At 52.1% G+C, this 13,207-nt stretch overlaps 1 protein-coding gene across 1 annotated transcript in view; it reads right to left on the bottom strand.

The window, feature by feature from the left end:
- The window catches only part of LRRC75A (leucine rich repeat containing 75A), an 86,089-nt gene extending 73,855 nt beyond the window's left edge, over positions 1–12,234 (bottom strand). Inside the window, exon 1 of the mRNA XM_074160704.1 lies at positions 11,971–12,234. Within this exon, the coding sequence (XP_074016805.1) occupies positions 11,971–12,234 (264 nt within the window). The remainder of the gene's footprint in view (positions 1–11,970) is intronic.
- Positions 12,235–13,207: the final 973 nt, after the last annotated feature.

Raw genomic sequence — 13,207 nt, 5'->3', positions numbered from 1 at the left:
CTCCCTACCTGCAATAAACAGGGCCATGCTGAATGCTCTTAATTCCCCATCCAAAGCTATCAAGCTCTTAATTCCTCTCCAAATCTATCAAGCTCTTAATTCCTCTCCAAATCTATCAAGCGCAGCCCGCTGTTCAGACCGGCTGTATAAATCGTCGCCCTCCGCCCCGCTCACTGGGCAGGCAGTCTGTAATTCCCATTATACAGTCTGACAGGTTGGTAATAGCACACATAATAATATATTGATTTTGTCTGCTTGTATGAGAGGCTGCCAGGCAGCCCGAGGAAGGGAACTGCCGAGATGAGGGCTTCCTCTCAAAACACCCGCAGAAAAATGGGACGCTGATTGGGAAGGTAATGGATGAGACCATCAGCCGGGGCAAATTAACTCCACTTTTCGCAGGGTGTTTCAAAAGCCTCCCATCTTCCCACCCCAAGACTCAATCAGTGCTGTGATTCACACCATGGGGAACTGGGAACCTTGCCCCTAGCTTAGGAATATATAATCGAAGGGAAGTCAGTGTGTTTCGGGGGTTAAGAGAAGAAATTAAGTATTTTTGCATGTTTTTATCCCATGCTTGTGTGTTTTTATTTCCAGAATAAGATTTTTAACTATTAGGGAGAATGGAGGCTATTCTGGGTTGGGATCTAGTATTTCATACTTAGCTCAGAGGGAAGAAGCTTGGAAAGTAAAATCTTTCTTGAACACTTTCATAGTAACTTCCCTATCTGGCACCAGGGAATTTGGATGCTCCTCGGAGGATCCACCTTGGAAGCTACCTCCAAACTGGGGCTAAGCAAGACATGGCAGCTACAGGGGTGGGATCTTCCCAAATCACTCAGTCTCTTCCAAGAAACCCAATGGTAAAGGCGCTTGGCTCAGCAAAGGGAATAGTAAATGCCCAACCTTGCTAAGGAAGAATTAAGGGCTGCACAAGGATTCCATTCAATGGCATTAAAATTCAATTAATACTGCTATTTAAAACAGCTTTAAACATTAAATACGTTTCCTTTAAAACACTCATTTCAAACAAGCAATTTAAGGTGATGCCAACCTATGGTCATGCTTTAATATTAAACAGTTTACGTTAGCCCAGGCAAGCAGGACATGCCGGCTGCCAAAGTTTTAAGGACAGCCACTGATGAAAACACAACCAGAAAAGACTGAAGCACAAACACAGCTTTTGTGGGGGGGGAGCCTGGCTCTCCCACAAGAACAAAGAAAACATCTTCATTTCAGCTAATTCACCCAATCCAGCTAAACACCTACCTTCAACAAGGCGATGAACAAATCAGGGAGAAATGCATGTTTTCCAATCTGCAAGTAAAACTGCAACCCGAGAGCCCAAGATCACTAATTATGGTGACCAGAAGTGTAACTCATTATGTACAATTAATACTTCAGTTGATGAATCAACTAGTTTTAAATGTAAGATGTGGTTTGAGACGTTTACTTTCTCTGCCCTACATATCCAGCATATTTTGAGTTTATTAACTGATCAAATAACATTAAAATACTAGTTTTCTGCATTTTAAACTCTTGTTTTCATCTCCATGTAACTTGAGTCAGAAATACAAAAAAAATAAGTCAATCGTGTAAACCCCAAATTCACCATTTCCCACCAGAATAAAAACATAAAAAATTAATCACCCGGCCAAACAGCTGCCTAAATAAACGCCCCCAGATACACCAGGCTCCTTGCTCAGAAAAGGAAGTATCCGATTACACCAAGCAGAAGCAGCTTTTTACAACCAAACAGGAAAACATCCTCTTTCTTGCAGAATGACCAAAAAAAAAAAAAAAAAAAAAAAAAAAACCTACCCACAAAAAAAGGCCACTTAAAACAAGATTCCCTCCTTGTTGATTTTGGCTGTGGTCACTGCCATGGATGTAGGTCATTCACACTCGCATCCCAAACTGCTTGACACTTTCTGCCTTCACCCAGGAAGCCCACAGCAGCCATCGGGAGCGAGATTTTCCTCAAAGCCCCTCTTCTTCCAAGCGGTTAGAGCTGTTCCCAAGCAGATGGGATACAGGGAAACATATAAAGGAACGCCAGAATGAACGAGAGCTTTGTTAGCCCTGCTCATGTGCCACCATGGGTCAACAGGGACCTTCAGAGAAGGGACCATCAAGGATGGGCTGACCGGACAGGTCCGAGTCCTGCTTCTGCAGAGATTTGTGCTTCGCTACCTTAATTCTGGTGAGCTCAGGCTAGACCAGGGCCTGGGGCTTATTCACCACGAGCAAACCCCGTGGTAGATGCTGCAACGGGTACGAAGCATCACTCGTACTTAGGAGCTGGGGCTCTGCCCCAATGTTTTCCTTTTGGGGTTTGCATCCCTCAGGTCTAACCTGAGGCTTTCGCTCTCACACTTGCCATCTCACAGGAACACCAACCTCCTGCTTTCCACTTCCTTCTGGAGCTGGGGGTCCCCCAAACCATGAGAGATGGTACCAGTCCCCACCACAAGCACCGTGCTCCGTGGGACCAGCTCTGCAGGCAGGGTGGGAATGAAGAGAGAGGTGCCCCAGCAAAAAAACTCAGCACATCTCTGGCTAAAATAACAATTTTCCACCACAGACTGCAAAAGGCTGAGGGCACGTCTGCTCTCCTTCCTCAGCAGATTTTGCTTTCCCCTGCTGGGACTTAATTGCTGTGCCAAAAAGATCTGCCTGGCCTTGGGGAGGATGGGGGCGAAGGAACAGCTCCGCAGAACGAGATAGTAATTAATTGCTCGCCAGCTCCCAGCCATCCCCCAAGTGGGCTCAGTTTAAGCATCCCCAGAGACAGAGGAAGAGTCAGCTCCGGGAGTGTTTCCCAGGGTGGTACCCGGCCAAGGGACATGGGGCTCCTGGGCACAGATCTGCATAAAGCCCTTTCGGTCTCACAAACAGAAGGAATCTCTGCCTTTGCACAAAGAAAATTGCTGCCTGCGAGAGATGAAGATATGAGAACCAGTAAAGGTGCTATTTTTATTTTTTAATATAAGTTTTCCAAGCTCATCATGCTTCAGAGGCTGGGGGAAGTATCCCCCCAGCTGGATGAAGGCAGGGGCCATCGCTTGCCCTGTCCCCCCCAGCCTGACCAAGCTTCTCTGCATCCTACAGCCCCCACTGATGGCTCACCTTTTCTAACCTGGCAGACTTTTGCTTTCCCAGCAAGCACTCATTTTCTCATTTTCTGTGGCTAATTGTAAAGCCAGGAGCTGCAAAACCCAGCACACGCTTCCCCATCCTCCAAAGAAACACACACCCCCATCCCTGGCACTTGAGGGTCCTGCTCGGAGTGCAGGCTGGTTGGTTGGGCCCTCCTTTACTTAATTAACCTTCATCTCAACTCAATTACTATCAGAAGTTTAGGGACAGCGCCTGTCTTGTGCAACACGTGAACGCAATCCCCTGCTCCCCATGATCACACCCACAGTTGTTGCAAAACCTCGCAGGGATGGGCAAGTGGAGCAGCCCCAGTGGGAAGCAAGAGCAGGTCTGCAGCAAAGCAGCCCTGGAAATGCTGCTGCTGCTTCTCAGAAACCAGCCTCAAAGGCAAAAAGGGACATTAAAGGACTGAAAGCAGCAGGCAGCAGCTCAATCCACTGCCTGTGGACGGCAGACCTCAAGGAAACCCTCCATGGGCCAACAAGGATGCACAGGGCTGTTGAAACCTGTGCAAAACCCAGAAACATCTCGTAAAGAAACTCCTCCACCGATACCAAACCTGCTCTGTAATGGAAAGAGAGCCAGACCTCTAGGAAGGTATAATATAAAGAGGCCCTAAGGAATGAGATATCCATTGAGATACCCAAAGGCACGAGGAAGGAGACATCTCCCGTCGGCTCCTGTGCGTGTCCGAGGCTCTCCCTTGAGCTGGTGATGCTCAAAGCTTCACACAAAGAAAGCATCACTGACTTCCAGACATGAAGTCTGAAAGGTAAAGAGTCTTGAAAAGATCTGAGAAAACCAGAGAGCTTGAAGCAGCTCCTGCTCGCAAAGCAGGAAGGTCAGAGCCAGGAGTAATTGAAGCTAAAACCTTCAGCTTTGGGAGGAACGGAAAGGACAATTTGCTTTTGCTTTTAGAGGCTAGATTAAATTTACCATTAGCTGGTCTTTTCTCCAAAATTTGGAGGAGAAAGAGGCTGAGATACACAAAAGAGAGAAATGGAATTATGCATTAAATCACATCAGGCTTTTGTTTGGAACCTGCAGAAAAAGTTAAATGCTAAAAAAATCTCGTATGTCTTTGTACAAGAATTAAATTAATATTAATATATAACTATCTCCCTTACCTAAGAGGAGGCCACGGTCTCCACACCCCCAACATATGAAATATTATTATTGATCTAAAACTATCAAGAAGCTACAATATACTGAATTTCAAGTGCATCCCCCTGTATCCCTGCCCCCTGAGATCCCCAGCACACCGTCACAGCGCAGGTCTCAGCGCTGGGATCTGCAGGGAGGTCTCTCCCCACACAGCCGTCACACCCACGCGCTGGCAGGAGAGAGAAGACATCCTCAGACACAGGGGTTTTACAGTTTGAAGCAAGATAAAAAGGACAAGGAAAAAAAATAAAAAGGTGCATGCCAGCCTGTCTGAGGGCTGGAGCCCCGAGCTGCCTGTGTTTCACATCAGATGTGAAAGCAGCAGCAGCAGCCTGGGGGAGGAAAAAAAGACACTTTCCTGCTATTCTATAAACAGATAAAGTGTTGAATAGGGGCTGGCTTGCCAACTGCAACCATTAACCTCCCCCAACTTGAAGATTTCTGGCTCCAGAGGGGCACAAGCAAGACCTTTTCCTCCGTTTGGGAGCAGCTGCCCACTGCCCCTGGTCAGCAGCAGCCTGGTCTACCCCAGACCAGCATAACCCAGCCTGGCTCTGCAGGTCCAGAGGAAGGAACCCAAGGTCAGACCCAGCAGTTTCATCCCTGACCCTTTCAGATGAGGCAGCCCCGTGCTCCTCCTGAGCTCCGGCGTGCGTGGGAGCCACCACCTCCCCAGGCACGCAGCCTTCGGAGGCAGCAGCACTTCCAGCAGCCTGGATGGGGGAAAGGCTGAGCTGGGAACCTGTGGAAAACTGGCTCTGGAGGGAGCTAGTCCAGGACACGCTTCTCAGATGCAAGCAGATACGTGAACATAGGTCTCACCCCTGCTCGGGCTCTCTCATTGCCATCCCTGCAGCAAGCAGGGCCTGCCCAGTTGCCTTCAGTGTGTTGCATTAATGCACCCACTGGCAACACTCATTTCTTATGTGTGTGATTCCCCAATTCCAGGGAGGACATCCCTGCCAGAAGAGAAAACCCACTCTGCTTCACACCAGCAGCAGGGTGAGCATCACTGCCGCACGGGGGGGGCTCCAGGGACTGAGCCCACACTGCCAAGCACAAACCACCTTTGTCCACCCCAGCACTGCCTGACCTTCCCCTTCCTCCCTGCATCTCAGCATCCCCCAAAGACACATTTTCCTCAGCAGAAGCAGCAGCCACTTTCCAGGGGGTTAATTAAAACCAGGCTGCTCGGATGCCAAGCAGACACCAAGATGTATCCACCTGTGAATCTCACGGGAGAAGGAAAAAGAGCAGGAGCCAGGATGGGAAGGAATTGGAGAAAGGAGGCTGCAAGAGAGCAGCTGGCAGCAGGGCAGAGTTGGGGGGCACAGCAAGGAGAGCAGAGACCCTCGTTGGGGCAGAAAACACCCCACCATTGCCAGGTATGGTCATTTGCTGTCAAAGCCACCAGCAGCCAAAGGGTTAAAAACAACTGTGGGGAGCACTGGTGGTTTCGTCAGCAACCCAAAGCAAAGGAAACCAGTGCTGATCCCAAAGCCGCCCCATGGGGTTACCCAACTTCCACCATGCGGTGCTCGGTGCTGCAGGCAGAGCGGGCACCTGGCCTGGACCCCGCTCCCTGTCCCCGGGGACTCCCGCTCATGAAAAAACCCCCCAGTGCTGCAAACCCTGACATCCCTGCCCTCCTGCCAGCAGCTCACAGGCTGCGGGGAGCCGAGAAACCTCAGCCCCGGTCACCTCCGATGCATCAACTGGTCTTAGCGCTCAGAAGGAAGAACCAGGCATTCAATTGTGTGGCAGAAATGACGCTGAAGGTCCTCCAGCATCCCGGAGGGTTCACAGGATGCTCTCCATGGGGATGATGCCCCAAGGGTGGTGTGTGCGGAGCCAAGAGCAAGCACAGTCCAGCCACGAGGCACCCGTGGGCTGCGACAGAGCTGCATTGTATCAACCAGACCGCAGTGCTCCCCAAGATGCTCTAGATGTCAATAAGCCTGTCAGATTGCACGGCTGAGGAGGAACGTTGAAGCAGTTCTGGCATCAGCAGGGCTGAAGCATGTGCTTTGAGGCCAGTGCAAACCCCATGGGCCAGCATCCTTTGGGGGGAAAGCTTGAATCTGAGAGAAGGCGGCACCAGAAAACTTCCCCTTCATCCTGCTGAGCTGTCAGAGATGCCGCAATCATTGCAAACTCGCCTGACAACACATCCACCTCCGTGGGGATCTACTATGCAACAGCATCTCTGTCTCTTAAGTGTAGTTTGGGTAAATAAATAACTCTGAAAGCACTCCTGACCCACAGCGTGTACCAGGAAGGTGCACATTGTGTAACACACAGACCAGGCTGATACTGGGCCATGAAATGCTTTAGGAACTTTTCCAAGTGCATAAAGTTAAACCAAGAGGCCAAATCTGTGCCTGCATTTCCAGCCTGCCCGGGTGCAACGCTTCCCAGCTGGTCTGAACTCAGGTAGACCTTCTCATCCCCATCCCAGCATCTCCGGACACCCACAAGATGCTGGAAACATCCACATTTCTCTCTCTGAGAGCTCCAGAAGCGGTGCTTACCCTCCCCAGGAAGGTTGCTGGCCTTTTGATATCTCATTCCTCCCCCCCCCGGCTGCCCCAGCCATCGGCCGTGGCTCATCACCATCACAGCCCTGTGCCAAACTCCCCCCAACAGCTCCTGCTTCCCCCGAAATTGCAAAATCTGGGAACTGGGGTAGAAAACAGGGACAGGTGTGATATAAATCACAGGAACAACTGGGATAAATAGCCCTCCATCTACATCAGCTGCCATTTAATGCACCTACCAATGTTAATTAAGCAGAAGAATTGCCCCTAGTAATTGTTTTTTATCACACAGCCCTTTGCTCTGGTGTAGGGGGGAGAAGGCAACAGGAACCCAAAGTGAACTGTCTCTACATTAGTCACTTTAAAAAAAAAATTTTAAACTATTCCCTCTGGCCAATCCCCCTCTTATGATGAAGATATTCATCATTTAATTAACAAAGCATCCCTGCGCCATGCAGTCCCCACGGCACCAGGCAGCTGCTCAGAAGTAGCAGGCATTTAATCACCGACCCAGTGGGACAGACGTTGGGATACGTCGTGCATTGCTCCCCCCGGGCTGCAAAACCCAGGGGTCAGCCTCAGATGGGGCGGGGGGACACCTGCCCCCACAGCTGGTATATGTTTGGGGGACAGACCACGGGGGTCACAGGCTCTCCATGGCCACCTGCACTGCAGGCACAGGATCTGCAAAGCTCAGTGGGTATCAGAGCATGTTTGGCCCCCGCCCCTTCTTGCAAATTGGAGTTATCGTGGTGTCTTTGTCCCCATTTAGGGCCCTGACCCCTTCCCTGCCCTGAGCAGAGAAGCCACCTTACAAGTCATGAAGCTTTGCCACACCTTGGACCTTGCCATTTGGCTTCTGGCCATCTTCAGCGCCAAGAGGTTTTATTACAATACTTTGCCCTCTTTTTCCCTCTTTTTTTTTTTTTTTTTTGTTTTAATTCCTGGAACTGTTGTACCCCACTGCCCTGGGCAGGTGATGACAAGAGCTGGTGGATGCCTCCTCTGCCTCCTCCTCTTCCTCCTCCTCTCTCCCACCAGCCCAACTCCGCCGGAGCAGCAGCGACAGCAGCAACAGCCCAGCAAAAACTCCACGTTGAGCCATAACCAATGGCAAATTCTTCGAGTGAAACGTAATGTGCTGGGAAGCGCCTCACCATTTCACTTGGGAAAATGATCCGTTTGGCAGCGGAGAGGAGGAAAACATGCTTTGTTTTACAAATCCTCTCCCCAGCAGGAGAGACACTCCCAGATTTTAATATACTGACAGCGCTTGGCTGCTTTAACCACTGAAACTCAAGAGGCATAAAAAAAAAAAAAAGTGATGCACCATATAATATTAAAGCCTATCCTATTCTGCAACTGGTGGTATCAGGCACAGCAATTCATCAGCACAGAGGAGCCGCAATTCTCCCACCAGTGACAGCCAGCAGAGTTGAGGCACAGGCTCCCAGGTTTCTCCAAGTGCTGGACACCCTCAATTAATTCAGTTTTCTCTGAAAAGGGTGAGGCCCCACAGCAGCTCCTTGTGGGAAAGCAGAGAAGATGCCAACAGGTAAATCCAGGAAGTCGCTTTACAGCAGAGAAACTGGATTCAAAGTTATTCAGCACAAGAATTACTTCCATGAAGGGCAACTGGCTCCATCCAGGTGACAAGCAAGCTTCTTGCAATCCCAAACTCCGACCTCAATAAAATGTTAAGTATTCCAGTGTATTTCCTTATCCTCCAATGCCTTTAACTGCCAAAAGCATCCTACATGCAGCATTGGTGAGGATGGCTTACGGGAAAACACTCCTCATCCAAAGAGGGCAGCGGGCAGCACTTTTTTGGGAGGGCATTTTAATTTTGCAGTGTGGGGTTTGGGCTCCGGGCAGTCGAGGTGTTACCAGAGCAGAGGGAAAGAGCAACGAGTATCTCTAGCTAAAAGAACCTGTCGTTAGATGAGGCTGGGCCGTGCCAAAGGAGCACATACCCTTTCGAACGGCCAGTGCCAGCTCCTGCGCGCAGCAATAACACGAGTGTTATTTTGAGGGCAGGCAGCGGGATCGAATTGCCTCCGCAATGGAGACCGCTCCTGACCTCTCCGAGGAGCTGCCTCGAAGCAAATAAGTCCGTCTGCTGTTTCACATTTTTTACCTTTTTAAACAAAAAGAAGTCTGCTTTGTATCTTAGCACTTTTATAGTTGTTTGCAGCCACCAAACATTCTCGGAAACACTAAATAATCCTTACGAGAGCCTATAAAGAAAACAGCATCACTCCCATTTCAGGGGAAGGGAGCAGGATGGATAAATTTGATGAAATGCAAAAGGCCAGAGTGGACCTGTCCATGCTCTGGCATGATGTTTAAAATACAGTTTTGCTGCCCTAGCCTTTGGCTGATTATTAAACACAACTTTTGGGGGGGGCCCTGGCAGGAGAGAGAAGCCTCCCGAACCTTGTCTTGCAGGGGGTGGGTTGTGCAGAACGTCATGCCAAGGAAAGCTGGAAAACTGATCAGCCTCAGGTCTGGCAACATGTTTGTCTCGCTTGAAAAAAAGGATGGAGCACCTCCAAACTGTGGGGATGCTGTCCCCTACCCCCTCGCAAGCACGCTGGGCTGGCTTCAGAACTTGGTGAAGTCAGTGGAAAGGCTCCCAGTGACCTAAATAGCTGGGATTTTCAAAAGATAAAAAGACTAAACAAAACTGAGAGCTGGGCACCAGGTCACTAGGTTTGTTCAAAACCCCCAGTTTTGCAGCTTCAGCATCATTGCACGTTACGCCAGCGACTACCCTGACCAACCAACACCACAGCCCCTCTGTGGTGGATGCCATACTAATAGCTCACGAGAAGAGGTCTCTGTCCCACCATGCTCGCGTGTCCAGCCCTCTCTGCAGGGGGAAGCTTGTCCTTCCCCCCATATCTGCGTTTTCAGGCTGGGACGTGGCAGGAGCTCAGCTCTCCAAGACTCCCGCTGCCTCACATCCCCAGCTCCTCGGGAGCGAACCGAGCATCCCTTGCAGCCACCGATCACCCCTAAACATCTCCTCACAAAAGTTAGCCCGTGGAAAACCACAGCAATTGGGATTTGTTCATTGGGGCATCCCACGTTTGCTACCCAGAGGCAAGGAATAATACCGCCTCATTAAAAATGTGCTTTGAGTCTATTATAGTATCTGGGACAAAGTGTTCCCTATTTTGACACTCTAAGATATATTTTATCAGAGCAAGCTCTTCAGAAACACTCACTCACAAAGACTTATCTGACTGTAACAGGTTCCTCGCTTCCCCCAGAGTTTTAACATTAATTTCTAGCTTTTTTTTTCCCCCCTTTAGTCAGATGATGGGATGCCCCCACGGTCAGATTTGTCACTGGGGCAGCCACTGTGACATGTTCCAGCTCCCTCACACCCTGCATGGCCAGCCCGTGGGGAGAGAGAGAACAGTCCAGAGCATCAGTGAGAAAAAACAGTATCTGAAGCTAGAGAGAACTTGGGAGCAACTCACAGTACTTCACGGGCACCAAGATTTATTTTTCGGGGGGGGGGGGGGGTGTTTGTTATAAACACCTTCTAAAATTAGCACCTGCCTTTCTGCCAGCTCCAATGGGCTGCTGGTGCAATGATAAAGCTTTGGCAGGGCTGAGAGGGTACAACATTTTGGCACAGATCACGGCCACTTCTGCCCCACGGGGTTTTCCCAGCCACAGGTTTGACCCACCACGGCCACACAGATCCTGCACGGAGAGGTCACCGTCCCAAAGAGTCAAACCCCCGACTCCCAGAGAGAGGGTGTGTTCCCCCTCAGAAAAAGCATCTTATCTCAAGGTTGAGAGTAAATCACGAGAGCTTTCTATAAAGGAACGCAAACACGTATGAAACTGTTCAGATTTCTCAGCTGGACGGGTCCAAAGATAATCCCGAGTCACATAAGCCATCTGGGAAGAGTGACACTGGCTGACAGGGTAAATGGAAGTGTGCCCCTTTGTGGGGGGGACAGGATGAAGGGGTCAGGGACATGCCCCAACCAACACACCCACTTGCTAAAAAGTTAACAGGACCAGAAAATGGGGGGGGGGGGGAATGCAAAACAAAATCAAGAAGAAAACCACAAGACTCTGGACCAGCTGTTTTCACGTGGACAGAGCGACACACAGCAGATCTATGGGGCGAGAAAGCAGCTCCCGATGCCCAGCAAAGATCTGAGCAACTTTTCCCCAGGTAGTAGAACTGGTTACGCCAAACAGCTGGGTGCCTCGCAGGCTCCTTGGGAGAAAAATCAAGCTTGAAGCCAGGTCTGTTTTCAGCTTGCATGGAAAACTTCCTGGTTTTCAGAGCCCTGTGTACCCCAGAGCCTTGAAAATATCCAGCACTTTGGTCTTTTTATCACTTTCTATCAGCAGAAAAGGTTACACGCTAATTTGCTGGATACAGAGCAGTGCTCCTCAGCTGCCTTTCTGTTTGCTCACAGCAACTTTCCGTGGTGTTGCTCCTCAGCTAATGCCCAGCTCAAACAGACTTTCAAGGGGAAAGGTCTCACGCTCCGTACAATTAATTCCTCCCTCTCGCACAGCGTCTCGCCTGCTCATTTCTACAAGCCCCAGTCAACGCTACCAAAACTCCACCAAGTGATCGCGTGTCACAAAGAACAAGATAAAAAGCAAAGCTGCCAACTGTTGGTGTTTCTGAGCCGGGAAGAGCTGATTCTCAAAAGCTCCTCGCTCAAATTGCCGCAGCGCTTTTACAGATCTGCTTTAAACACCAAACTTTTTGAAAGTTGAGTGGGAACCTCCTTGAGTGGGCTGTGCATACTGCAAACCCCAGAGCTATCAGCGCAAGCAATGAAGGGAAAGAGAAAAAATGTACCCAGCAGGGTTCCTTGCTGCAGACAATGCAAACCACCTCCCCGGGGTTATTTTCCCATCTCCAGCACCATGACCACCCTGCAGCTCCTCAGCCACTTCCCCAAAATTACGCCACGAAAAAAAAGTTAGACCCGCAAAAAACCAGAGCGTGCCCCCTCCTTGCTAGCAGGCTTTTGGCACTGGGATGTGCCTTGCCTATATGAATGCCTTTTCCCCACCGCAAAGCAAGCAGCCCCCCCCCCAGGAGAAACCTGCCCATCCTCACCTGCCGCAGGTGCCTCAGCAGCTCGGTGGCCTCCTCCTGCTTCCCCTGCTTCACCAGCACCAGCATGTCCTGGATCATGCAGATCCGCCGGTGGTAAGGGGGTAAGCTGCTGCCACCGCCCTTCCCAAACTTCTCGCCGGACTTCACCACGAGGGAGGCAAGGAAGTCCCCCCTTTCTCTGGGGGGTACCTTCTTGCGGTGAGGGGCCGGGGGGCTCTCCCCGGCGCTGCCCGGCTGGCAGCCCTTGGTCTGCTTGGTGCCCATGGTGTGTGGCCCCGGCTCCCGCAGCCCTGGGGCTGCATGCAAGGGGGGGGGGCTTGGGGCTGGAAGCCACGGAGGGGAGGGCACGAGGGGGTGCACAAGGAGATGAAAGGGATGCACAAGGGGTTTAGGGGCGCACAGGAGGGTTTGGGGGGGACGCACAAAGGGTCTGAGGGTGCACAGGGGGTTGGGGGGAATGCACAAAAGGATGCACAAGGGGCTGGGGGGGAGGGATGCAAAGGGGTTCAGGGGGTGCACGAGGGGTCCAGGAGGTGCGGGATGGGGCTCGGCACCCCCCGGGAGCCTAGCAGGGGGGCCGGTGCCCGGCGGCGGGGCTGCTCCGCTCCGGCAGCCGGAGGAGAGGGCGGCTGCGCCCGGCGGAGAGGAGCCGCGCCGCGGCCCCGCCGCCCTGCTCCATCCCTGCGGGGAGGCGAGAAGCCGGGATCCGAAGAGCTCCTTCTCCCGGCCCCAGGCGGCGGCGGCGGCAGCAGCGGGGCGATGAAAGTGGCAGTGCTCTGCCCTGCAAAGCGGCGGCGGCTCCGAGCCGCCCCCACCCCCGAGCAGCCCTCGCCGCCGCCGCCTCCTCCTCCTCCTCCCGGCGCCGAGGGGGCTCCCTCGGGGAAGGGCGGCCACGACTTAGGGGCAACTGTTGCGCGTCGGGGACCCGCCGGGGAGGCGGCGCGGCTGGGCTTGGAGCGGCTCGCCCGGCTGTGGGGTGCATGTAACCGGGGAGAGCCGGGGGAGGGCCGGGGGCGGGCACCGTGCACCGAGGCAGGGCTTGCGGAGGAAGCTGGATCCGGACGGGGCTCTTCCTTCCTCCGCCGCCTCCTCCTCCTCTCGCCCTACAGCGCTGGGGATTGCACCGGCGGATGGGGGGCTGCACCTTGGGGTGGGGGATCGTACGGGAGCGGTTGCACTGGGCTTGTATGGGGGGGGGATTGCACCGGGGCTCGGCTGCAGGCAGCCCCCGGGAGAC

This window comes from Numenius arquata, chromosome 18, assembly GCF_964106895.1.
Source record: "Numenius arquata chromosome 18, bNumArq3.hap1.1, whole genome shotgun sequence".
In the NCBI taxonomy this organism is placed as follows: domain Eukaryota; kingdom Metazoa; phylum Chordata; class Aves; order Charadriiformes; family Scolopacidae; genus Numenius; species Numenius arquata.
The sequence above is the reverse complement of the archived record's forward strand: the minus strand, read 5'-3'. Positions and strand labels throughout refer to the sequence as shown.